Source organism: Polypterus senegalus, chromosome 14 (genome assembly GCF_016835505.1).
Source record: "Polypterus senegalus isolate Bchr_013 chromosome 14, ASM1683550v1, whole genome shotgun sequence".
Lineage (NCBI taxonomy): Eukaryota > Metazoa > Chordata > Cladistia > Polypteriformes > Polypteridae > Polypterus > Polypterus senegalus.
In genome coordinates this window covers 76,503,750-76,529,488 of record NC_053167.1, presented here as the reverse complement: position 1 = coordinate 76,529,488, position 25,739 = coordinate 76,503,750, and the positions used below count along the sequence as shown (strand labels likewise).

The following is a 25,739-nucleotide window of genomic DNA, read 5'->3' as shown; positions in this document are numbered from 1 at the left end:
ACTGCTGCATACATGATTTGGAAAGGCTTATGTAAGCACACATTGAAAAAAAAAAAGATTTTAGCTCCCAGCACATGAATGGATCATGAAAGCAGCATAGTATAAAAAGCAACAGGTATAAATGGAAAAACAAAGCAGATATAGTATTAACCTCTTCCCATTTATAGACGGATAAATGCAGAGAGCACTAAGATGCCTCACCAGCTACAGATGGTGTTGCTAGGTTGGTTTTACGCAGATCCCAGAAAGTGCTATCCACAGGCCTAGCTATGAAGGCTAATTCTTTGGACGAGGTTCTGTGTGAGAATGCTGGCATTAATCATACTTAACTTGAGACCCCCCTTGAAGATGCAATTAGAAGCACTAGTCTCCAGACAGCATTGCTCCATAGTTTACTGACCAAGCAAAGGACCATTTTTTAGTTTTCCAGGACATGCAACACATGTTAGAACCTAATGATTTTCCAATGATACCCTCTTGGGATTGTTTCCCTGTAGAGACCGAGTCTCTCTTGTTGAGCTTGAGTTGGTACTTTTTAAGAAAGAAGTCTTGGCAGAAAAAACTCTTGAAAAAGAGTGGGAAAAGTATGCAGTACTTGAAAATGACCAACGTTTTTTTTTCTCCCAGCTGTTTAAAAAACAAACAAACAAAAAAAAAAGTCTGTTAAATCTATTTTTTATGTGGTTTTGGATTTGAAATCTTCACAGTGGCTTTTTTGATATTTAAAAGTGGACATCAGGTAGATAGAATCAGGCTGAGTAATAAAGATGGGACTATATACAAATTTAAATATCAGCTCCACAGTGATACTGGAGTCTAGAGCATTAGTGTTTGTACTGTGTAAAAGGCGCTATATAGCGCCTGACCCGGCACAGACCACGCAGAGGCAACGTGTACAAAAACACACAGGTTTTATTTTTTCTTCAGCTGTGTGACACGTCTTCCCTGTGCCACACAGACCAAACACAGTCCCAAAGCACAAACTCACAATTCTCCACCACTCCTCCCAGGCAAGCTTCGTCTCCTTCTTCCTCCTAACTCTAGCTCACCGAGTGGTGGTGGCTGGGCCCTTTTATAGCCCACCTGGAAGCGTTCCAGGTGATTAACCACCTGGTCCTGATTGCACTTCCAGGTGGGGCTGAAAGCTCGTCCAGCCGGGCTGTGGGAAGCAGGCAGCTCCCCCTAGCGGCCACGCCGGGCCCCAACCAAGCTGTGGAGGACTCCATCTGCCATGGAGCCCTGTGGGCGGTTGGGGAGTCACCGTCGGCCAGGGAGGCTGGCACCAAGCATCCCGGGGGAGGTATTGGACTGCCCATGGCGGCTCCCCTGGAACATAAGTAGCAGGGCCGTCCCTGCCGGGCATGGGACCCGGCTGTCCTTCACAACTGGTAAGCATGAGGTGACTGGTTTGATACAGTCACTTTAGCTAAATTTAATTGTATTGAGCACATCATCACAAGGTAATGTAGGTAGTGCATAACAATACAATCCATTTAATCCATCTGTGCTCAGTTATCTAAGTATGTGAATATTCACCACACACCTAAACTACTCTGGGAATTGTGTGCAGCTGTGTCACTTGCATTTAACAGGGGATTCATGACAGAGCTGGACTCTTAAGTTTTTCATCTTGATAGTAGATTTCTTAAGGAAATTTAAATTTTTTGGTCCACTGTAAGATCAATCTGACATAAAGTTTTATGAATAGCTAACACTAGTTGTTCACTCATAATAGCTGTTGGAATATGATTGTGGTATATTTTTATAAGTTAGTATTGTTGTCAAATCCCCAGAATGCCCAGGCACACACAGAAATTATGTTTTGTACTGTTTTGTTTAAATTCACTTTATTTGAATGTTTAAATTCACTTTATTTAAAAGCTGTGTTGTGTATAGAGTAGGAAAATGTAGTTAAATCATTATCACATGTCACAGCTTGCTTGTCCAAATGCCCTTGTTCAGTTACACATATGGTACATCAACAAATTCTATGTTTTCATTTAAAAATGGAATTTTTAAACAACAACCGTCTCTGACCATGCCTAGTGTTTTCATATCGAAGTATTTCCATCTGCAGTAAAATGACCAAAAATGCATATGACATTGACGTTCAAATACAATGGGCATTTGTGCATCTGTGCAAACACTTTTGCAGAGATGGTAATGCTGCTGGCCACAGGATTTGTCATAAAACTGTAGCCACCAATAAATTATTTGCCTTTTCAACAACAACAACAACATTTATTTATATAGCACATTTTCATACAAAAAGTAGCTCAAAGTGCTTTACATACTGTAGAAAAGAAAAATAAAAGACAAAATAAGAAATTAAAATAAGACAACATTAGTTAACATAGAAAACGTCCAATGGCCAGGGTGGACAGAAAAAACAAGAAAACTCCAGACGGCTGGAGAAAAAAAAATCTGCAGGGGTTCCAGGCCACGGGACCGCCCTGTCCACTCTGGGCATTCTACCTAACATAAATGAAATAGTCCTCTTTTTGTAGTTAGGGTTCTCACGGAGTCACTTGATGTTGATGGTCATACAGACTTCTGGCTTTTAATCCATCCATCATTGTTGGAACATCACGGTGCTTTGAGTAGATGGTGGTGGTGCAAGCAAAAGGATACCGAAAAAGGAAACAGAAAAGAGAGTAGGGTTAGTACAGATTTTAGAGCCACCATGAATAGTTATTATAATGAGTTGGAGATATAGAGTATCAGGATTACAGTGAAATTACGAGAACGCCATGTTAAAATAATGTGTTTTCAGCAGTTTTTTTGAAGTGCTCCACCGTATCAGCCCTATTGGTGGGTTATTCCAGATTTTAGGTGCATAACAGCAGAAGGCCGCCTCACCACTTTTAAGTTTTGTTCTTGGAATTCTAAGGAGACACTCATTTGAGGATCTGAGGTTACAATTTGGAATATAAGGTGTCAGACATTCCGATATATAAGATGTGGCGAGATTATTTAAGGCTTTATAAACCATAAGCAGAATTTTAAAGTCTATCCTGAATGACACAGGTAACCAGTGTAGTGACATCAAAACTGGAGACATGTGCTCGGATTTTCTTTTCCTAGTTAGGATTCTAGCAGCTGCATTCTGCACTAGTTGCAAACGATTTATGTCTTTTTTGGGTAGTCCTGAGAGGAGTGCGTTACAGTAGTCTGGTCGACTGAAAACAAACTCGTGAACTAATTTCTCAGCATCTTTCAGTGATATAAGAGGTCTAACTTTATGTTTCTTAAGTGAAAAATGCTGTCCTAGTGATCTGATTAATATGCGATTTAAAATTCAGATTACAGTCAACAATTACCCCTGAGCTTTTTACCTCCGTCTTGACTTTTAATTCTAATGTATCCAGTTTATTTCTAGTAGCCTCATTGTATCCATTATTGCCAATCACTAAGATTTCAGTTTTCTCTTTATTTAACTTGAGAAAATTACTATTCATCCATTCTGAGATACAAGTCAGACATTGTGCTAGTGAATCAAGAGAATCGGGGCCATCAGGTGCTATTGATAAGTACAGCTGTGTGTCATCAGCATAGCTGTGGTAGCTTACGTTGTGCCCTGAGATAATCTGACCTAACAGAAGCATGTAGATTGAGAAGAGCAGCGGACCCAGGATAGAGCCTTGTGGAACACCATATTGGATATCATGTGTCTTTGAGTTGTAATTACCACAACTAACAAAGAATTTTCTCCCTGCCAGGTAGGATTCAAACCAATTTAAGACACTGCCAGAGAGGCCCACCCATTGACTAAGGCGATTTCTAAGAATATTGTGATCAATGGTGTCAAATGCAGCACTCAGATCTAAGAGGATGAGAACAAATAAATGGCCTCTGTCTGCATTCACCTGCAAATCATTTACTACTTTAACGAGTGCAGTTTCTGTGCTGTGATTTGTTCTAAAACCCGACTGAAATTTATCAAGAATAGCATGTTTATTGAGGTGGTCATTTAACTGCATAATGACTGCCTTCTCCAGAATGTGCATGTATGCAGCATTCAAACTGTACAAAATGCAGTTTACATTCATACAGATAAGCAACACAACACGTACAATGAAAAGTACATTTTCTATACCTGCTATGTTGGAATATGGTTTTATTCCATGAAAGGTAAGGGATTCACACGTTGAAATGAGCAGGATCCACTCAGGAAAGGGCCATATTAAATGAACAGTACAATCAGAGTGTGATTAGAGTCTGAATTTTCAAAAATATGCCTTTTCCCCAGCACATTACAATTCAGTCATATATGGTTCTGGAGAATTTTCAAAAGTCTCCTTTTTCGAGGGTTAAAAAGCACCCTGGTAGTGTGGATGAAGGGAGAAAATGGGTACTAATGTCTGCATTTTTAAATGAAAGTGTGGTGGTCTGGATGGGTTCTTTTTTTGTGTTGGTGAATGCCCAGGAGGCAAGACATCACCAGAGAAAGGAGCACCACTTGGTTGGCAATGGGCAGCAGTAAGTGTCATCTGTGACTTGTAGTACTGATGCAGAGAGAGAGAAAGAGAGAGACAGAACGGGGGTAGAGGGATGTTAGGGTTAGGAAAGAGAATGATTGAGTTAGGGGGATGTGCTCTGTTGCACTTAGAAGTATACAGCTAGGAGATTCACTCGACTGGGTAGGTATGATCTTCTTCTGTAGTGTGTGTCATCATTAAGGAATTGCTTAGGATGACAGTCCTACTCTCTCTCTCTCTCTAGGCATTCTCTCTTAGATGGTAGAGGTGGGATGTGAACATGTATAGCTGGGATCTAATCTGCTATCTATGGTTTTGATAAAAGACATTTCCCTCAGCCAGCTTCAAATATGGCCACTTAGCCTGTGACATGGCCCGTCTGTGCTGTAGCTCTCACTCTCAGCTGGGTTACGCGCACCATCAGATACAGTGTGAAAGTGTGTCATTACAGCATATGTCTTGTGACGGCCTTGAATTCTATATCAACTTGTGTGGCGTATCTGTTTCCTTGTTTAAAGCTATTACAAAAAATGTGTAACAGTTACACTACATGTTCATTTAGATAAAAATATCAGCTACAGAAGTACAGTATATACAGTATGCAATTCAAGTCCCATTCTCAGTTGGTTTCTGTCTTTTTGCCAGGTTAGGTTCTGGTACCAGTTTTACCCAGCAGGATTTACACATTCCTTGACCTGGGGCTACAATAAGATCACTGATAATCAGTGCTCCAGACATAAATTTATCTCAAGAAGCCAGTGGCTCCTAAAAGAAAAAAATCAGGAGCCAGTAGCTTTGATTTAGGTGCCAAAAAATCAAATGTTTAAAATATTAATCTTTCAATCTCTTACCTTTCTAACCTCCATGTATGTGTGCCAAATTCTTTACCTTTACTGTGACCTCCACTTTTTTCTCAACATGCAGTTGAAGGTTATCTCTAAAGCTGATGAGACTTGAGCCTTTGAGTTGGATATTCTGAAATATAATGCCTGTATTGGTACTACTCACTGACTTTCCCCGATTTTTAGTGTTCAGTCTTTCTGAGATCTGTATGTTATCCTGGGGCACCACATTTTTATGCTGAGCAAGTGATTCCAGCCCAGCGTGCTGCTGAAACTCTTGCAACGTTCCATTCCTTAATGTTCTGTCTGATATCCTTTTGATTGGGAGAACACAACTGTCAATAGCTGCTGCAATTTGAGGCAAAGTTAAAGAAGGCAGAGTGCATGCATTTCTACAGCATAGCTCCAGCCCTGGAAATGAGTGCCCTACAGTGAATGAGACAGAAGGCCCCCAGTAGACTTTCTACATTCTTTTAAAATACATTTTGAAGAATTTTAGCTGTTCATTGTTCATTTTGTAAGCAGCAGACAGAGGGCATGCATTTTTATAGCTCTGTGCCAAGTGTCTCTTTCAGGTGGTATTGACACAAAGACACGCTAGAGAAAAAGTGAGAAAAGACTTCCAAGATTGTTTTTAACAGATTTACCTCAATTTTAGCTGTCCAGTGTTAATTCTGTAAATGGAAGAGCATTTCAATAACAAAGGCTCAGCTGTGGAAAATGAGTGTCCCCTAAGGTGGATGGGATGGAGAGGCATATTAAATATGAAATTGATATGGAAGACTGACTACTGCCTTTTAGTATACATTTTGAACAATTTTAGCTATACATTTGTTCATTTTGCAAGCAGCTTACAAGCAATGCATAGGCATTTCAACAGTTAAGACTCGCTGTAGAAATGAGTGTCCCCTCTGGTGAAAGCGATGTAGTAGATATGAACGTGCAATAGAAGACTGCCTGATAGGCTTATTAAAGACACAATGAAGCATTTTAACTACACAGTGTACACAGTTTGATCAGTTTTAATGTGCCATAATCAACTGTGCCTGTAATTATACGGGAAAATTAGTTTTATACAATAATGGTGCCTGATTTGAAAATCAGATCCTCCGCCAACTTAAACGGGTGGTTATGACAGGCAAGGGATTTTTTTTCGATAGAACTTAAACAATTTCATTCACACTGTTTTAATCACTCATATGACTGAGGTAAAATCTGAGTTCCACAATAAAGCTTTTTCTGAGGAAATTGTTTTTTTTTTTTTTTTTTTTTGCCCCAGGAAAAAAAAACTACCCAAGTAAAATTTTAAGAGCAAGGCACCATAATAAAGTAAAGTGGATTAGTAAATATTGTAGCAGTGCTATGTAATTAAAAATTACAACTCCCGAATGGACATCTGTGGATAACACAGGGACTGCTGGGATCAGATTGGCTGGCAGGTCTTTTGAAAGGCATCTGGCTAGACAAGTAAGAAGGGGTTTGAAGTTTGTGTCTGAGTTCACCTGTCTATCTTGTCCACTATATCACAGCCAGTATATTATCGTTTTGTGTTGGATTATTGCACCTGTATTGATACATAGACTGTCTTATGCTTGTCTGTCTGAGTAGTTAATTGGATTGGTCATTGTGTTTTACTGGAGGGAGCGCTTCCAAATCTGACCACACCTCATTGTATCAGAAATACTGGTAGGATTGTTTATACATTACTTATTGTTTTATGGATTGTCATTTTCTCCTTGATTCCACATTGTTGGTTGCCGTTCATTTGGACAGCATGTGGGACTTTGTGTTTATTGTACTTATTGTGCTTGTTGTTGTTTTTCGTATCAAGATATTTTTGTGATTGTTGATTGGGAGCTAGGGAGGAGTTGTTTAATGATTTGTCTTTAAAATGTCTTGTACAGAGTTCTTGGGCATCAAGTATTGAGTTATTAAATATATTTACCACTGTTAAATATTATTTTCCATTGTTTCTTTGTTGAAGAACTCCGAATGAAATATTTATTGGTAACAGAACATACAGTACGAATGCCAAAATGACTGAAAATGCAACTGACAAGTGGCATTTATCAATACTATTTTAACAAAGTTTACTGTCCACCATCAATTACAAAGCACCCCATTGAAACAACAATAACATGTAATACACTTGCAACCTTAATGACATTGCTGTGCTTGAGGAAACAGCGGGCAGTCGGCTGCGTATGCATGTTTACTGATGGACAGGCTGGCTTTTTGCACAGAGCATTTGTTAAATCAAAGGAGAAATGTAAAGATGCATGAACACAAAGAGATCCATGACAATCTCACCTTAGCATCCCTGCACCAAATCAGAATGGACATCTGAATTTTATAGGGCACAGATATCTTCATAACAGGGGATCACCTCGCCACTGGTGAACAAAGTAGAAACTATAATCGCTAAAACCTATTTTTGGTCACATTTGCGACCATTTTAATCACAGTCTGGAGCCCTGATAATGATAAAAATGAATTACACAACTGGCTGTTTAACAGGGCTGTGATTAGCACAGTAATTCATTTCTATACTTTTATGGCTTTAGGAGTACATCTTGAAATTGTATTCTGCTTATGAGTACATGAAGTGTCCTACCACAAGGTGTGAATGTTCCACAATGTGGCTTATTCTGAGTCAGTGGAGGTGTATGAATGTGCCTTGGAATGGCATTTGATCCAAAGATGATTCCTGCCTTAAATTGACTGTGGTCCCTGTGACCCTGATTTGGATGAGCTGGTTACCATAACGACATTAAGAAAGAACATACTGCCTTTCACATGGAAAATGTCCATTTTATAATAATAGCATCTTCCTTTAACCTTTCCTCTAATCAATGAGTGATGTACATTATGCTTCTGGAACTCAAATGTCATCCATAATTGAGAGATTTCACTCTGATAGCAGAATATGAAAAATAATTATTCCAGGGTTGACACACAAACTATCTTGAATGCATGTTGTACTTGGCGTTATCCTGGTTTGCTTGGTTTCTTGCTTTCTCGTTTGTTTTGTGCAAGACATTCCTCATCCATCATTTGTAACTCCCTTTAGTCTTGCTCTCAGTCCTTGTAGCTTTCTTAACATCCCAATTTTGGCTTTGTCCATTCTAGTTTCCATCACACTCTTTAGCAGTCAATCTTCTGTCACCATGTGCTGCCTGCAGTCAATTCGTATTTTTCTGTGTGATCATTTTCACTTGGCGCTTCGAGATCTTCTGCCCCCTGGCCACGTAATTAGAGCTGAGTGCTGAGTTAGTCACCTCCCTGCAAGAAACTTGTTTATAGCCTAAAGCAGTCTGTTTTTGTGACACTGTTTGTTATATTTAATTGATTTTGAGTTTTTTAAAAGTATGTTTTAAATGAAATTAGTCATACTTTATGTAAAGTAGAAAATGTGTTAAGACTGTGGTTGTTACAGTGGCCTTCCCATAAATCTTTTCAATATCTTTATAAATACCAACTTATTATACAGCAGGTTTTTGGCAGACGGCCGGGGCCCTTGCCCAGCCAGGACACCTGTGAACTGGAAGGACCTGTTAGTGAGAACAAACACTGGACAGTACCTCCCTCGGGGTTGCAATGGTGGAACATGGAGTTTGCGACATCCCCGTTGGGTTCTGTAGGTACCGCCCGGGGGGTGAAGGGTCCTATTTTGTCAGTCTTCTGCCACACCTGAGAGTACATCTGGATCTCGCTAACAAGCCACCTGGTGTACTCGCAGGTGCAGCATAAAAGGAGCCGTGTGCCTTCATTATGGGAGCCAGAGTCGGGTGGAAAAGGATGAAGCTTGCCAAATGAGTAGTGAAGGTGAAAGAAGAAAAAATGCTGTTTGTTTATTATTTGAGTTTTATTTTGGGGACTTTTTTTGTGCTATGTTTTGGTGTGTGGGACACCCTTAAGGGAAGGTGTTTCCCATGAAAAATAGTGTGTGTTGTACTTCTGAACTTGTATATCTGCATCAGGTTGTGTTGAGTTTGGGTGGCTGGAGTGCCCCCTGGAAGGCCACAAGGTAAAACATTAATTTATTCTAAATAAAGACTTTGCTGAACAGAAGCCCATCAGACTTTTATGAGCTCATCATTTGCAGATCCAAATTTAGTTTAGAACAAAAACAACATGCTGCGCAGTGATGATCCACAAGGCCAGAATTGTGCCTTAAAATTCATCCTGCTGGAGCTGAACCCAGTAACATCACCTCTAAACAGTGCTCATTTGTCAGAGTGGTACTCTGACATGCACATCTGCATTCACTACCAGTAAGAAACTGCCATTCTTTCCAATTAAGCTAGTAGATTGTGGTCATATAACACACATTACTGATCTGGATAAGTTCATCCTTTTGTCTGCTGTTTGCCCCAGCTCCCTCCTATCCGTGTGCATTGCTATGTAACACACATTTGGTACATTCAACATGATGGGAGTGACAAGGTAAATTAAAGGAGAGGCTCACGTTATGACATTGTTCAATTATTACACACAGTGTACCTTTGCAAAAGTCACTATTCAAGTTCTTCATTACATTTAGAACTTTGATTCTTCTGCTGTTTAACATTTTATGTGGGTTTTTGGAGTTTTGTTTTTTGCCTACTGCTGTTGTCCTTATTAATGACATTGAGCCCTTGATCTGTGACAGTTTTGGAAGTGTGTTTTTTATCTAGTGCACTTAGTATGATTTCTGTGTTACTGCATGAGAGTCTTGCCATTTTCTAAATTTTTCTTTTGGATTGCGGACTTTGTTAGCAGACATCATTATACTATTTTAGAATTCTTCATTTTGTGTTAGCTTGTGTTGATCTTCCAATGTGGTTTGTGGTTGACAGTTGTGGTTTACAGTCATACCACACTACCAACATTTAGAGATTGTTCTGTGTGTCTCAATGGTTGTGATTGGTCAGAATTCACCTGACAGTATGAGGAGGTACTGGCATTCAATAGATAAGACATTTGTAAGGTCCTTTACCCTGTCCCCTAGTATTACTTATCTAGTCCAGGATTGTAAAGAGAAGATGCCTTTCTTAGCAGCCCTGCAAACAAGGATAGTCCCTCACAGGTCACACCCATGCACAAACCTGCAAATATTCCTACACATGTTAAGTGGCACTTCAAGGCTAACACACATATTTTTGGAGAAAAAATGCAGGCATGGAAAGATGTGAAAATTTTATGCAGGCAGTGCCCAGGCCAGGACTTGAAACCAGGACTAAGAGCCATGAGACAGATTGGTATCAGCAAGGTATGTGTGGTTCTTTCAGAGAGGCTTCTAATATTGGCACCTTCTGCATTATATTGAAATTTTGCTTATACCGAGTTATTGTTATTCTAAACAGCTCAAAGTAATAGTCAACTCTTGAGTGTAGTGAAAGCATCAAGGTGTTTTTGACACTGAATTTTTTAGCTAAAGCTGAAAAATTAAAATCTGTTGTAATGCATCAGCAAGGTGCAGATTGATACTTGCATACTGATGCTTAAGTGCATTTATTAAGCATGTTCTGACACCGGAGGCTTTTCTTCATTATGCTGTATCATTTAGATGCAGTTTAAAGTTTGTGGCAACATGACAGTGTATGCTGCAGGCAATTTATTTTATTAATGAAGACAAAGGAATTGTAAAAACATATCAAACAAGAAATAAAGAGTTAATTATTTTAATAACATTATGATTTTGTATTCATGAGTGATGAATGTAGAGATAAAGGACTTGTCTGTTGGAGGTCTAATGCATAGTAATAAAGGAACAGCCATTACTGTATTGTGTGTATGATAAATTAGCCTTAATGTACAGAAGAATCATGGCAATGATTAAATGTTATATGTGCAAAGTGTGGACTCGGATGCATTTGTAATGATTTATTTATTTACTTATATTCATTCATTTGTATTTTGGTAGAATGGTTTGGTTTGATTTTTCTTTTCTGTAATGTGATAAAGCTTTGTTGGGACAACCTGTAGTAAATTGTTCTTAAAGAATCTCTTCTTGGTGAGATGGAAGCTGCTCAATTCCTAGTATTCCAGTGGGAGGGAATTGTGAAATCCTGGTGTGCCAACTTGACAGTATCCTATCCAAACAGGCTTACTGCTGTAATCAATGCAAAATGTGTTTCCAAATAGCATTAGCTCATGGATATGCTTAGTTACACAAACAACTGAGGTGTTAAAAATTTCTTTTAAACTTTTTGGCTAAAAATAATCAATTTAGTTTCAACTTAAACATTCTGGTCCATTTTTGTCCTTACATCAGCAAAAGCTGACATTTCACATAGTGGGTGGAGACATTTGATGTCCTTCATATATAAAATGCTTAGGACATGTGTCTTATTTTTCCTCCCTAAATCACTAGCGATCGTAATCTCTGTTTCACTCTGCAAAAATGCATTTTCAAAAGCAGAGCTGCTAATCTCCCCGCTTTTCACTTTGCCAATGGGTTTATTGAAATGCACACAAAAGACAAATTGTGAGCTTCACAGGTGACCTAACATCCAGATTTTTGGCCTTTTGTGTTTATGTATATATAATATGAGTGTAATGGGTATTCAGTACATGCTTGGTCGCCCTGTCTTATCCTTATTTTCCTCAGTTAATTAGGCTGCAGTAGCTTAGAGCAGTTTGTTGTTGTTCACTGTAATTATCTTGGGTTCCAGGGAGATGAACTGGTGATGTTTATTTGAATTATAGTGGCAGAAAGTGATTGAGCCAAGACATGGGATTTATGGAAGACAAATCTTTTGAGGAGCAGGCCCTGGTTAGCCAAGAAAAAAAATAGGACAAAGCTCTGCAGCTCAACCTTTTACAAGGAAGGTGTGATGTTCACAAAATAAATGTCATAGTATCAAGGGGTCTTTGTTGAAGAGCTATCTGTTCTCATTGGAGCTGATGAGTACTGAATTTGTCCTGTACTTAAGGAAGCCAAGTTTGTCGTCATTCACTTTGTCATGAAAGCCTCTGCTGAAGTCTCACTGGATTCCACTGTGCTTAGTTCTGAGGTTGGGCAATACTAGTGGAAGCAAGATATAAAGGTGGTGGTGTCAAAACTGCCATAGTAAAATCATTCATGTGGTGCACTGGGAATTCTGCCAAGCTGCAGGTAATTGGTGTAGCATATGGTATAGTTCAAAGTTTATGGAGTCTGATAGGATACTTCATGGACTTCTATAGATCTATTAAAAAACTGAAACAATTTTATCTTTGTTATTGGCCTATAATATATTTATATAAAATGAATAATGTCATAACAGTAGATATAATTATTTTGTTGCATTGTGGCAATCTGTCTCTTAAACTACAATGACAGCCTTTCCTAGTCCTTCCATTTCCATCTATCTTTAATTTAATTAATGCCATTGCTTTGTGGATTGCTAATCCTGGAGAGCCTCAAGAATTGCACATTAAGTAACATTTTGCTAATCAGTATTTATACCCCACATTAGCATTTTGGTTTAATCACGCTACAAAGCTTCCTCTTACATCCTGCAGGATACTATGTGGAGCAGCTGGCGAAGCCCAGGGTTGACGTGCAAACGAGTAAGTATAATAGCTCTTGCATTAATTATTTCACAGTGTCCAATCTGGGTACAGAACTTCTGGTGACACAGGTATGTAGGTGAACACTAATAATAATAACATTTTAAAACTTGCCTCCCAGTGCTCCTTAAGCCACTGCAACATTTCTATCCTTAATCCTACATCTATAAACTGCCAGCTAATTCAGTCACTGAGTTTGAGCATTGCCCTTAAAAGTTAGTGACTTTAAAGAAGCAGAAAATAACTTATATTATAATCACTTGTACATCTGGTTTTACCTATGCAGAATAGCAGATTCAGTGTGATTTTAAAAAAGGTAGACTGCAGTTTGTCTTAAGTAAATAATAATTTTAAATGTGTACTTATCGCTTTAACCTAAATTGCTTACTATAGTGCTAACATTTGGAAATCAAGAATAAAGTTGTATGTGAAAAGGTTATTAACAGGGTGGAAAAATAGTGGCACGTGTTAATGCATGACTTTTCATTCTTTTTTTTTAGAATTGCAACATCTGTTTGAAAAGGCCATCTCCGAAGGTTTTTAATGTTTCTAAACCATCCCCACTTGAACGGCAGTTAAAATAATGCTATGCATTTTCTTGAAAAGCGAGTTTGTCTTTTAGTTTATTCTGATCAGGTCTTCAGTTATTCTTTCATTATTTGCTTCAAAAAAGTACTGTAGTCTATGCATATTCATACATTTTGTTTGACATGTACAGGAATTGCATTCTAATGTAGATAGCAGGAGGTTGTGATTAACAAATTCTTCTTCTGCTACTGTTAAATTTTATAAACGACATTTTATGAAGATTTTTATAACAGTTTTCTTGGTCGTAACCATCCTGAACTGCTTTCTGTATACACAGAAGCAAAATGATCACATTTTGATTAATTTATAAAGATGGACAGCCATAAATAATATTGTGGACGAAGACTCATGGGCTAAAGCTTATCTTACTTTCCTGACAGGAAGTGCAATATATGCTACAAATGGAACAAGAACTGAAAAATCTTTTAGAGTACATTTGAATATGCATTTATTTAAAGCAACATATTCAATAATAGTATGTATTCTTTATATATCCTAAGGTTAGCTGGTAATTCTACACTGGTAATATGTTACAGTAACTGAATACGCCCTGCCATGGACTGGCATCCTGTCCAGTGCTGCTTTCTTACAACCCTAAATTGGCAAAAGCAGGTTCAGTACATTAATGGATTGATAGATTATTACAGATTTTTTTGTGTTTTATTGGCATTCTCACTGCCTAAGAAACTATTCCTTTGTAAACAGTTCCAGGAACTATCTGGGGTTTACTTTAGGTCAAGCATGATGGCAATAACTGTGTTAGCTTTCTGAAGCTTGCAGGAGTAAGTTTATGTCCCCGATGTCGTCCCTTCTAGAGAGCAATAACTCTTAAGGAAGCAAGAACATGCAGATAGAGTACATTACATTATAATTTTCAATTAAGCGGATGCCAAGGAAGATATACTGTGCTCAATTCAGATTATCTGACTTAGTCCTCCTCCAGCATACTGTAATGAAGAAATGTTGCAAAATATATGTGTCAAAAACTTAAAAACAGATTTTTCCTATATAATAATCCACTCTGTACAGATACCCACTGTATGGTCTCTGTGGTGACATAGTATTGACCTTTAGGAATGTGTTCCTTAGACATAATAGTTCAGCAATTGTGTTTATTTAGAAAATGATAAATATGTTAAAGGAGTGAGCAGAGCCATTTCAGTATATTACAGTTAAAAGCTTTGTATGCAATACACTAATGACATATACAATATAGTCAAAGTATGACACAAAATGACGTGCAATAAGAATAAAAAGCATAATGTTAATATACCATAGAAGAACACCATTCAATTGCAAATATGAAAAAAAGAACAGTTTTTAATTTAGGAGCAGTAAGATGAGTTTTGGTTGATTCACTTTGCTCATATGTAAACCTTCATTCCTACAAAATTGCTCCAGCGTTCACAGGCAATATGTTATGGGACGTTTGTTTCCTCGATATGTTTTTCATGTTCAGTGTTTGTAAGAGCACAAGGCTTCAGACAAATGAGAGGAGAGCATTCATTCTTTTGGTTAGCTAATAACTAAGTTGTCCCAGTATTATATGTGTTTTTAGAAGTTGTCAAGGTTTATGCTTCAAATATATGATTTGGTTGTTTATTTGTGTACTTTCCCTTTATTTGCACTAGTGTCCATAAGTATGTGAATCTCTGATCAATCTTACTGATGCCCCAGAGAATTTTGAACATCAAGATTAGGTCTCCACACAGCCTTCTCTGCTCAAGGATGTACAGATTAATTTCCCTCAGACTGTCAGAGTAGGACATGCCCTTTACTCCTGAGCCACATTTGTCTTTTTTGTAACATGGTGACTGGAACTTCACACTGTATTCCAGATTGGGAGCTCACAAATGCATTATACAGACTGAGCCTAGGGCCCCTTCTTCATCTGGAGTGCTGTGTACAGTTTTGCTAGTGAAAGAAAACTAGACTGGTTCCATGACTGCATGATGTGAAGTTTTTTAAACTTATGTAAATGAAGACCAGTGTGTCATAATAGTAGTGTTTCAGATTGAGAAGGGCATTAGTAGAGCTGATACCAGCTATTATTTTAAATTATGGTCTTAAGCAAGTAGATGCTGTTTTTTTTCTACATTTCAAACATCTGAAAATGTTTGTTCATAAAGTGAACATATAGAGCGAGTCTTAGTGTTGTAGATAATAGTAATTTGGGAACCCTCAGATCTCTGATTTTTGAAGTATTACAGAAATTGTATGAGTAGGGAGTTAATGAGCTGTGTTGGGGTAATGACCTGTTGTCATCACCACTTGAAGTGTGGGCTTGAGAAAACTACCATTTACTATATCCGGTAAGTTGTTCACTAAATAACTTTTGATGTCCTCTACATCAACAGCTTTTCAAGTTTTGAAGTTCAGTACTTGTTGTTTTTTTATTTTTGCTAATCAGGCAATAAAAAGGGTTTTATTTGAGTATAGCTTAAAACAAGAAGCTGGGTTTCACTCAAAAAGCATTTATAAAACTTTAATTCCTGCAGTCAAAATGTTTCAAAGTTTCTCTGTTGGCGTTGACTTAAAAGATTGGCTAAAAAGGCAGTTTTAAGAGAGGTTATAAACTATTCAATATCTCCCTTGCTAGTCAAGCAGAGCAAAGCTCACTCACAGTTGATTATACATAAATTATAGCAAGCACTGCTTTACACAATTTGAGTCTGGGAAATTTGCACCTTTTTTTTCCCATATTCTCACTATAATAAGCATGAATTCAGAGTGCTGTGTTTAGAAGTGTGGAGAATTATCATAAACATAGAAAACAGCAGATCAGGGAGGGAGGGGGTCTCTTTCTGAACTGGCATTTTCAGAAGTGAGATAGTATGGGGATCAGAGATCACACCAGTGGAATTTAATTTATTGAAACTCTGCTTCTTGTGGGCCACTATGGCTGCTGGATTCCTGCATCTTTCTAAATTAGTAACCAGTTACTCAGTGCTTGAAGTGGAAGCAAATTACTGGTAGTACTCCTTTTCAAGAGATACAGGTTCATTTGAATGCTGGTGTATATAAACACTTGATCAAAAAACCCGGGGGGTGGGTTTGGAATCAATCCCCTTTGAAAATAATTTGTCAGCAGCTTAAGGAAGGCTAGGCAAGCATTGCCAGGGCTAAGTGTTAATAGACAAAGATTACTAAACTTTAGTATGGCTGTTATTCAAGTGTTTTTACAGTGTATGTAATTTCTGAAGCTACTTTTGCGTTTTTTTAAATATTCCAGAAATAACTAAGATGTTCTGCATACACTACAGCAATCTTTTCGTTGAAAGTCTGTTTTCCCCCATTGTTTTGGTTTTACAAGACATTTTTAGAGCAGTTTCACCCTATATATACCTTCTATGTGCAAAGAGTGAAAAAAAAGTCTTAGAAAAATATAAGAATACTGTATTTGAAATTCACACCTTCTGCATTGATTTATTTTCAGGTAGTGGCTAGCAAGTGAGTGGTTCAATATCGACATGCCTTTGAATCAAGGTTTCAATATTTATTCATAATATTCTCTGAAAAAAATCATGCTTAATACCAGATACACAACTCTGCCATCTGCTTACCAGTTTGCAGTGTTCCTTTGTATTATTTACCTCTGAATCACCGGATACAATACACAGATGGTTTTTTATGCATCTCCCTAATGAATCAAAAATAATGAATAAATTGTCTGCTAAAACAAAGATATATATTATACATTGTAAGTGGTTTTAATTGAGCTTTTCAAAATAATAATATTGAAAAATATAATCCAGAAACTGGCTTGGTACAAGAAAAATGCATTAAGTATTTTGCTGACACCACTGCAGCAACTACAGAAATAAGCATTTTAGTGGATGATTGACAGAAGCAGCTATATCTGATTATGACGTATGGCACAATTTCGCCACTCTGAATGCGGAATTAGAGCTCCTTCAGTGATTTTAATTCTGGCAGCAGGAACAAAAGACAGAAGCACTGGAACCATGTCAGGATGTTGATATTTTTTTCTGTCTTTTTCTTTTTTTTCCACATGAGTTGCCAGTGGGGAGATGGAAGTTGCAGAGGGTTTGGGTAGTGGAGGAGAAAGAAGAGAGAGCAACTTCAGAGTTGCAGGGCAGTAAACATGACCTAAATACCTCACAATTCATGATGTTAATGAGAAAAAGTGTCAGACTTGGGTCTCTGCACACAATAGCAGTGCAGTAAATAAGCAGGGCTCGGTTTAACTACATGCAATTATTCTTCTAGAAGTTGTTAGAGAAAATGCTGCATTCAGTTATCTTCACCTTAAAAAGTGAACCTAAAATCTATTGACACCATGTACTTTCTAAACATCATGAGTCAACACCTTTTTATGAGATTTCCATTGGGTCCACCAAACATGGCAGATCAATCAATAAAAAACAGAGACGGACTGAGGTCTTTGGACTGGCTGATTATGCAGTGGTACACTGACATAATAAAAACTAATAACGTGGGTGATTATTATTCAAAATTGACAAAGAAACAATTTGCTCCTGTAGAATAAAGCCAATGAGAAAACAGTTTCAGAGTTAATGCTGAGAAAATCAAAAAATGTTAAGGGAAATAAAATGTACCAGCACTCATTTGCCCTGGTAGCTGTTATAAAAGTAACTCTGGCATCCTTTTAAAGCCTGCCCCCCATTCAGATTTGTAACATTACATTACAATATACATGGCACAGAAGAATCGAGCCTACAGTAAGTAATAACATATTTCATTTCAAATTCACCATCTCTAACCCATCTGGAGAGCTATGAAATCAGATAACCCATTATGTAGTTGTCAGTCAAAGGTATTGAAGCATCTAAAAAGTTAACAGAGGCCAAGAATGTTTACTTAAGGAAAACAATACATTCTTGCCAATTTCTAAATGAATTTTGGACTGTTAATCCAATTTAATTTTTTCTCTTTTTTAATTCTACTTTAAAAAGAACAGATCATGTTTTCCCCTCTACATTATAATGGATAGACTTAGAGTTTTCTAAATTAACAAAAACAGCATGTAGTGATCAATAATATCACAGAATATTTTTTATTTTATAATAATGTCTTGTCTGGCATTACTCTGAACACTGCTGTAAGTGCATTAGGAGTAATAGTGGTTCCAGTACTCTCTGACAGATATGAAACAGAATTTGGAGGCAGTCACACACTTCTACCATCCTGGGTAAATACTATGACTGAATGACATCGCTCACACTTAGGGTCTTGGCCTAGATGGATTTTACATAACTAGAATCAAGGTGTTCAGTAAGGATAAGGGTTATGTCATGTTTTGCACAGATTGAAGAGGAGTGTGGTATTTTAGTGGCCATTCTTTATTTGAATTCATAGTTTCCTGGTTTACACTCAAGTCATCCACAGAGGAACCTATGGGAAGGGTATGATAAAGTGAAGAAATGCTGCCTGTATCTTCAGTATTGAAATGTAGTATATTCTCAAACCAATATAGAAGGGAAATTGGGGAAGTTGCACATAATAGAAGAAATTGGTTACAACAAGATTAAAATTGAGATGTAGATGTTCCAAGGATTTGAATATATTATTAATATATAAGTCTCTAAAGGTCCCATTTTGTCTTCCATTAATTAACATAAGTTAACGACAGTTGAAAAAGATGATAGTCATGTACAGGTACAGACTGAAAGTAACATCTTGCCCTTATAGTGTCTTCCACACTAGCTCCATGTTCTGATTAAAGGCTGAACCACTGGATTCCTGTTTAATTAAAAGTAGTTAGTGGAAGCCTTCTCCTCAGTGCTCCCTCTTGCAGTCTCAGGTCTCCTTTTATACTAGAGACCTGTTATTTATAAAAAGAGACCCAATTGGCCATTTTGTTTTCAGCCTCACCTTTAGGGCAACTTTTCCTGGTTTCTGCAACTACTTAATAATAGTTCTAGTGACCTAGAGCACATGTAATAGCTTCTGGGACACTTAAAATGTATGGCTTTTTCAAATAGATGACACTCAGTTATATAATCTGTGGCTTCTTACTTATGATTGAAGCCATGCTCTAAAAGGTGTCTCAGTGAGGCTCCCTGTATCGGAGAGAGACCCCCAAGTCACCACTGTGGGTTCTGTTCTGTTTCTTCTTGTTCAAGCTATCCTTGACAGGGTCTTGCCGGGCCAGTACCCAGTCACTGCTCATGAATATTCATTAAATTGAATGAAAGATTGAATAAAGCTTTATTGCCAAACAATGTAATTGCTAAGAAGTAGTGTTATAGTGAGAGCCATGAGTTATAGCAATAGTATCATAAAACAAACAGTGCATACAACATCACAACAGAACTAAGTAATATCTACACTCACACAAACATATATAATAAGTCCAATGTCTGCCTGTATGTCTGTTCGCTTTTCAAGAGAGAACTACTTAATGGATCTAAATCTTTTTTTTTTCTATAATTTGCTTTAACATTCCAGTTGATTTTATGACATCTCTCATTGCGCTATGTATCATTGTTCATTTGTGGTAGCGATTTATTCGTGCAAATCCAAGAGACAAGCATCAGGCCTTTGGGTGGGTGAAGCTTGATGTCGGGAGTGGGGACCTGGGTGGGGCCCAACTCACTGTCCTGTTTCACTAATACATGGGCAGAGCTGTGGGGGATGGCTAGTTTTTATAATAAATACTTGATGCATTAGGACAGGGAGTACAATTGCATACATGGGAGATATAGATGGTTCACTCTTTGATTAAATACTAGAAATTTGCTATGCTTTTGAGAGGTATAAACCTCTGAAAGAGTGAATTCTATTTTGAGAATGTTAGGGTAGTTCTAACACTAGTCTAACATCATGTCCTGCACATATACCATTGGAGCAAAACGTCATATTGCATTTTGACCCCTTTATTAACAGAACATCATCTGTAAAAGATGGGTTATTTACAAGCCTACAGAGTGTGTCTTGAGAAGGACAGAAAATAATTGATTAAAGTGAAACAATGTAGTCTTTAAAAGTCTTTCTTGCATATTTCCTTCCACATATTCACACCCTGTACTTGGTAAGTAAAAATAAATTAGAAATTGGGTGGAGGAAGTAGGATATCTGGGGAAAGCACAGCTGAATTAATAGTTGTGATTCACCAGTGTGATTGTAGCAGACATGCCAACTGATTTTTTGCTTTAAGGGATTTCTAGTGTTTTCCTAATGAAAATAGGTAAAACTAATGGTTACCAGCATTAGTGTGTGTGTGTGTGTTTTTTTTAAATCCTTATTATTACTGTTTCCTGCTCATTTCCTGAGTATGTAGGTCCCATGTAAAGGGCAAATTCAGGCCTACATTATCTTCTGCTGCTGCAAGTCACTGTATTTTATACTTTGATTGAACCAATAGATTACAAACTAAGATGGTATTATGGTAGAAACGAAGATTCTTTCAGTGACTCTCCTATGAAACTGCACTGACAGTATATTGGGACAGATCCCAAATTTCAAGCTGTTGGTGAGGGAAAATAAATATAATGTTAATCTTTTTATTGTTTTTTTTTATAATGGGAAAGAGTTCCATGTTTTCCTAATTCAGATCCTGCTTATCAGAATGAAGTCATGAACATATTATAACTGGCCCTTCTCAGCTTGTCCAAATGATTATTAGACTTCTTCCAGATCCAATAGGATGTACACATGTAGAAGAATGACTTGAGCTCTCAGTTTATTACTTTATAAATAATGAATAATAAAGTAATTTAATATTTGCTTTTCCTTTTGTAGTTGTAGTTGGAAGGTGATCCAGTTTGCCAAAAGATGATAAACCTACGTGGGTGCTTCAGAGCTCCTGCAGTGAATACAGCTTGTTCATTCTCACACACTCAATGTTTATTTCTATGTGTTGTCAAAACTCAATTCCTTGTTGGATTGCTTGAAGCATGTCTTTTTGTGCGAGTCCAAATTTTATGCAGAATTGTTGTACAGTATATGGATATTGCAGTTGACTTGCAAGTAACTAGAGGGCATCTCACATTGGGAGTTTATAGAAGTGTAAGTCTAAGTAGTGAATCAAGAATCAAGATCCATTAAAAGCAGTCTAGATTGTCTGTAGTTTAATGACTCAAGAAAATAAACCTGCCTCTTTAGGATCAGTTTGGCATTTAAAACTGCAGTCTGAAATAATGAAAGTCTTTGATAAGTTTTCTTTATTTATACATATCTGGGATAAACTGCAGAAATGGTCCCTTACCATAATGTAAGCTGGATTTAGCTACCTATTTGTTGTGTAGAAATAATTGTTTTTAAAATTGTTGAGGCAAGTGTTGCTTGATACTCTTCATGCATCTAGAAGCCTTTATTTCTATAATTGTTTCTATAAAATGCATTCAGCCACCACAAACTACTGACACTCATTTGCTTGTGTTTTACATTGTGGGCTTTACCACTACACATATTTACAGGCACATACCTCTTACTTTACTCTCAGACTGGATTAAGAGATAATAAGTAATAGTAAAAAATTCCTCCTAAAATAAAGCAGTGACCTTAGTCTCTGGCTAGTTGTTTGCATCCTTTATGCGTAGTTAAGACAGTGAGGTAAATACTGTCCTGTATAATACCACAAGTAAAAACATCCATGCATATCAGTTTAAAGAGTTAAAACAAATAAATAACAGCATTATTGTTTTTTCTTCCTTTTCCCATTTGCTATTTGGAGCAGCTGATTTCCTTTATCAAAGAATTGATTTTGATAAAAATGCCTACTTTGGGAACAGATGGCCAACTGGCTTTAGTAATATTGGTATGTGACTACCACCTAAGCTGAATAGCCTGTTCTCTAGAGATGGAATCGTTCAGATCTCATTACAGAGATCCACAGTCTCACAACACAAACTCATTTAATGCACATCACGACGATCACTTTCATTGCATTTTTATGTTTTACGGACTACCTACTTCCAACATGATTATTGGCGTATATAAAAAGGTTTAACTGACTGCTGATATTTTGTCAGAAAAAGAAAATAATTTGCTGGTGATCCCTTCCCCCATAGTTTCAAGGGCTGACTCGAAAGATTGTTGTTCGTATTAGTCTTCCTTTATTGATCAGTGGTCAGTGTCAACTGGACACAGCACAGTATGTCAATGTCTGAGCTTTGCTAAATGGTTTACTTAAAGCTCATGCTGCTGATGGTTTGAGAAAAATACGCTGCATGAGCCAACTAAGAAGCAACTGCAATGCAAGACATAGATAATGGAAAACTGGTGAGGATTGTATTACTGTTAGGTATGTAGTTATACAAATGAAAAAATATGTACTGTTTCCTTATATCCAATTTTTCCCTCTGCATATTCTGCTTTTTTATATTTGAATTTCCTCCATAGTCATGAGTTTGTCATTTTTCCTCACAGAGCAACTGTTATATTCTGCTATGAATGAACAATATTATCTATGGGCCTGTCTACTTCACAATTACATTTTATTCTCTTGTGATGAATGATCTTGAATTTTGAAACATGATTTGAACTGAATATATCTATCAGTACATCCTCCTCATGAATTACTATTCTCTCTGCGTAAAATAAAAGTGACAGCATCTGGTTATTATAAATTGTGATGGAAATTAGAATGGTTAATAAAATTATAGGTTATATTTAGACCATGAGCATTCTGTTACGGTACAGCACAGCTGGGGTGATCCGTATTAGAAACCACACTGTTGCTCTCCACTGTGAATTTATGAAACATGGCTAGAGAAATTGGTAGTGATGCATCCAGGATGTAAGACAGCCTTAAGGAATTTGGGCTTTCTGATAAATTTTGGCAATCCTGAAAGGATAAAACAGTCTTTCATGAACACGGGGTGTTAAACATTACAGATCAAAAGAAAAATGAACTGTCAGGCTGTATGCTTTGTGTTCAGGGCATTGATTTTGACTTGCACTCTCATTTTTAAATGACTCTTTAGTGGTTTAAGGTTGTATATTAACTAAAGATTGAGTAATCAATAAGCAATTAATAGGCAAAAAACATGCATAACTATTTCTATGCATCTATTTTTTATTCCACGTTTCTTTAAAACCTTAATGACAAGTAATATTTTTTTATGTACTCAAAGTGGGCAGTCTGTGTAATAAATACTGTGCACTGTTTGACTTAGTGTAGCAGTTGGCCTTATTTGGTTTGTTTTATTAAGGAATTGGACATAAATCTGTATCATATCATATGCTGATCATATTTTAATATCTGACTACTGCCTTGTCATACAAGTTATTTTGTATGCCCAGTATGTGTTTATAAAGTATTTTAAGATAGTTACAAATAACAATCAAAATTACACAATTTAGTCTTAGCTATCATTTTCTTATCTGAATTATACATATAAATTCCAATCCCTTCATTGCTGCAAATATAAGAGCCAATCATAAATGACAAATCCATTCATCTGGTTTCCTTACCTGCTTATCCATGTTGGATTCATGGGGAACAAACCTGTATTCTAGCAATAGTGGACACAAGGTTAGACGCAAACCTGGGTGGGATACTAGTGCATTGTTGTGAATATTCCACACTCACTCACGGTAGGCCAGTTTACTGTTGCCGGTTAATGATTGTCTTTGGAAGACATAGCAGGTAAGACATGTAAATTCAACACGGTCAACAACCTGACCAAGATCTGAACTCAAACCTTTGGAGCTGTGAGCGGCAGAACTAATGACTGCAAATGTTGTTACTTCAATAGCACCATTGAAAATATGTGTCCTTTTTTAAAATTATGCAATTTATGTCATTATGCCATTCCTTACAAATTTCACTATCTCTCAGATTGGCTTCTTGTGTAGATCTCTACTCAGCCTTCTTACAGTGATGCTAAATTAGGAAATGACCAGTAACACTTGGTTCCTTTTCTCTGTATCCCATTGTACAATTATAAATGCAAAAGGCAATTGCTGCCTTGTTGCTTCATAATTTAATTTGGTTATACTGTTGGTGTGCTCTTCACTTTCTCTGCTGTGTCTCATTTAATGTAATGGAAACAAGAGGGTTAATGCCATAACTTTGGAAAACTGAAACGTCCTGAGGCTTGGCTGAGCCTAAACAACAGTTCAGTGCACAAAAGGTCTGCATGAACCATGCTCTGGTTTCAGGCAAGGACCTTTTTAACTGTAGCAAAGACTCACTTGAGCTGTATTGTAGATAGAATAGAAGCCAGACTGACAATATAGGCAGTAAAGAGCAGGCATTGCCCTTTGAGTAGAGGATAATATAAGGCCTGCCACTTTCTTCTGGTACTCTATGTGCACTCAAATGAAATCACACCGACCAGGGTTCTTTCCAGTACCAACAACAGATTTCAAGTTGCAATAAGTATGGTTACAAGTAGATGTCAGCTGTACAGAACTGTATGCAGATAATTTTGAATATGTAATCTTCAAATTGATTTAGAGGAGGGAAAGAAATTACAGGTTAAGTGCCATTGTAATCTGTTTTGGCTTCTCTCATAGCGAGAGTTCTTTAAGGCTCTCAGCACTCGCACTGGAAATTGTTTTCCTTATCAAATTAGGTTTAATTACATCACCATGTAAAGCCTTTTGTCCTTTTAATGGAGGAAAAAATGAAAATGCAGGAGACTCTATTAGGTTTTTTGTGTGTTTTTGTCACTTAATGAAAACCTCATCAGTGTTAGTGTCACTGGCTATAGACAATCTACTATAGTGTTGTGGTCTTGGCTGAACCTCCTCCGTGTTGCTAAATGATGCAGGCTATTTTGGAAGAATCTCAAATTCCAGGCTTTAATTCAAGCCATGTTTTGCAGCTAACAGAAGCAGGACATTTATTCAGCTAGTGGCAGATGAGCTTGTTTCAGTCAATCAGTTGCCAGCTGTCAGTGATAATGACACCCACATTTTTTTTTTTTTTGAGCTACACACAACAACATTGCAAGCTTTCTGCACAGTTAAACCATTTGCACTTCATCTTCTTATAGAGATGCAGATTTCTGCTTTTGTATGTTGTACTGAGTTTGCAGGACTGCTTGCATTGCACACTTTAAAAATATAGCGTGCCTTAATAAATTCAAATACTGTAGAATTACTTTTGATGCCAGAACTGAGAATACCATGCAGTAGCAGTACACTTTATCTACCCAGGTTGCTGATTACTGGGGATAGTTTTAAAAGTTTTGCCCAACTAATTATTCTAATTTGCTTCATGATTGCATTGGATTCCACAAGAAGATTAAAGAAAAGCTCCTAATTGCTTTTTTAATTAAATTAGAGAAATGATCATATTAGTTTTAATTAGTAATGAGTTTGCATATCAATGATGCTTTCTTTGTAGTAACATAGCATG

The 25,739-nt window shown here is 37.2% G+C and overlaps 1 protein-coding gene across 2 annotated transcripts in view; it reads left to right on the top strand.

Moving 5' to 3' along the window:
- LOC120514552 (heparan sulfate 2-O-sulfotransferase 1) overlaps window positions 1–25,739 on the top strand; it is a 340,541-nt gene that overhangs the window by 132,934 nt on the left and 181,868 nt on the right. The window contains exon 2 of one of the 2 annotated variants that reach the window (XM_039734985.1): window positions 12,809–12,856. The exons of the other annotated variant lie outside the window; for it this stretch is intronic. Coding sequence (XP_039590919.1) covers window positions 12,809–12,856 — 48 coding nt within the window. The remainder of the gene's footprint in view (window positions 1–12,808; window positions 12,857–25,739) is intronic. 2 annotated transcript variants of the gene reach the window in all.